A 991-nucleotide genomic window follows, 5' to 3' on the forward strand; every position below is an offset into this window, starting at 1 on the left:
TCGGTTCCAGGCGCTCCTCGGCTTCTCCCCACGGCAGGATACCAACCCTGCGACCCCCAGATCATCTGCAACCGCGTGAACCACGTGCAGACGTGCCTGCGGGAGCTGGGCGAGCTGGCGGCCAAGAGACGCCAAGAGCTGGAGGACTCGCGCCGACTCTGGACCTTCTTCCAGGAGATGGAGGAGGCCGAGGCCTGGATCCGCGAGAAGGAGCAGATCTTGGCCTCCAAGACCTGCGGCCGCGACCTGAGCAGCGTGCTGGCCTTGACGGGCGAGCACAAATCCATGCTGGGCGAGCTGGGCAACCGGCGCGCCTCGCTGCACCAGACGATGAAACGAGGCGAGGAGATCTTGGCCAAGAAGGGCTCCGGGCCCGACGGGATCCAAGAGAAGATCCGCGCCGTCCGCTCGCGCTGGAAGAAGCTGGAGGAGGCGGTGGGGCTGCACCAGCAGAAGCTCCAGGAGGCGCTGGGCTTCTTCCAGTTCAGCGCCGAGACGGACGACCTGGTGGCGTGGCTGCAGGACGCCTACCGCATCGTCTCCAGCGACGACTTCGGCCACGACGACTACTCCACCCAGAGCCTCCTCCGCAAGCACCGCGCCGTGATGGACGAGGTGGAGCGGCACGGCGCGGCGGTGGCCACCCTCCGGAGGCAGCTGGGCGCCCTGGCCCCCGAGCACCAGCGCGGGGTGGAGGTGCAGATCCGGGTGGTGGAGGTGGAGCAGCTCTACGGGGAGGTGGCCGAGGTGGCCGTGCTGCGGCAGCAGTGGCTGCGCGACGCGTTGGCCGTCTACAGGATGTTCAGCGAGGTGCGCGCCTGCGAGGTGTGGGTGGACGAGAAGGAGCAGTGGTTGCAGAGGATGGAGGTGCCCGAGGAGCTGGATGAGGTCGAGGTGGTGCAGCACAGGTGTGGGGTAGTGGGGTGGGGTGGGGTGGGTCTCCGGTGGGGGTTTCGGTGCCGCTGTGGGGTGGGGTGGGTCTCTGTTGGGG

General features: G+C 68.3%; 1 protein-coding gene across 1 annotated transcript in view; it reads left to right on the top strand.

Moving 5' to 3' along the window:
* Positions 1–910, top strand: part of LOC110391857 (spectrin beta chain, non-erythrocytic 4-like) — a gene marked incomplete at its 3' end in the record, with an annotated part of 11,110 nt that extends 10,200 nt beyond the window's left edge. The window contains 1 exon segment of the mRNA XM_021383804.1: positions 38–910. Coding sequence (XP_021239479.1) covers positions 38–910 — 873 coding nt within the window.
* Between the last annotated feature and the right edge of the window lie 81 nt (positions 911–991).

This window comes from Numida meleagris, unplaced genomic scaffold (assembly GCF_002078875.1).
Source record: "Numida meleagris isolate 19003 breed g44 Domestic line unplaced genomic scaffold, NumMel1.0 unplaced_Scaffold558, whole genome shotgun sequence".
Classification (NCBI taxonomy): Eukaryota; Metazoa; Chordata; class Aves; order Galliformes; family Numididae; genus Numida; species Numida meleagris.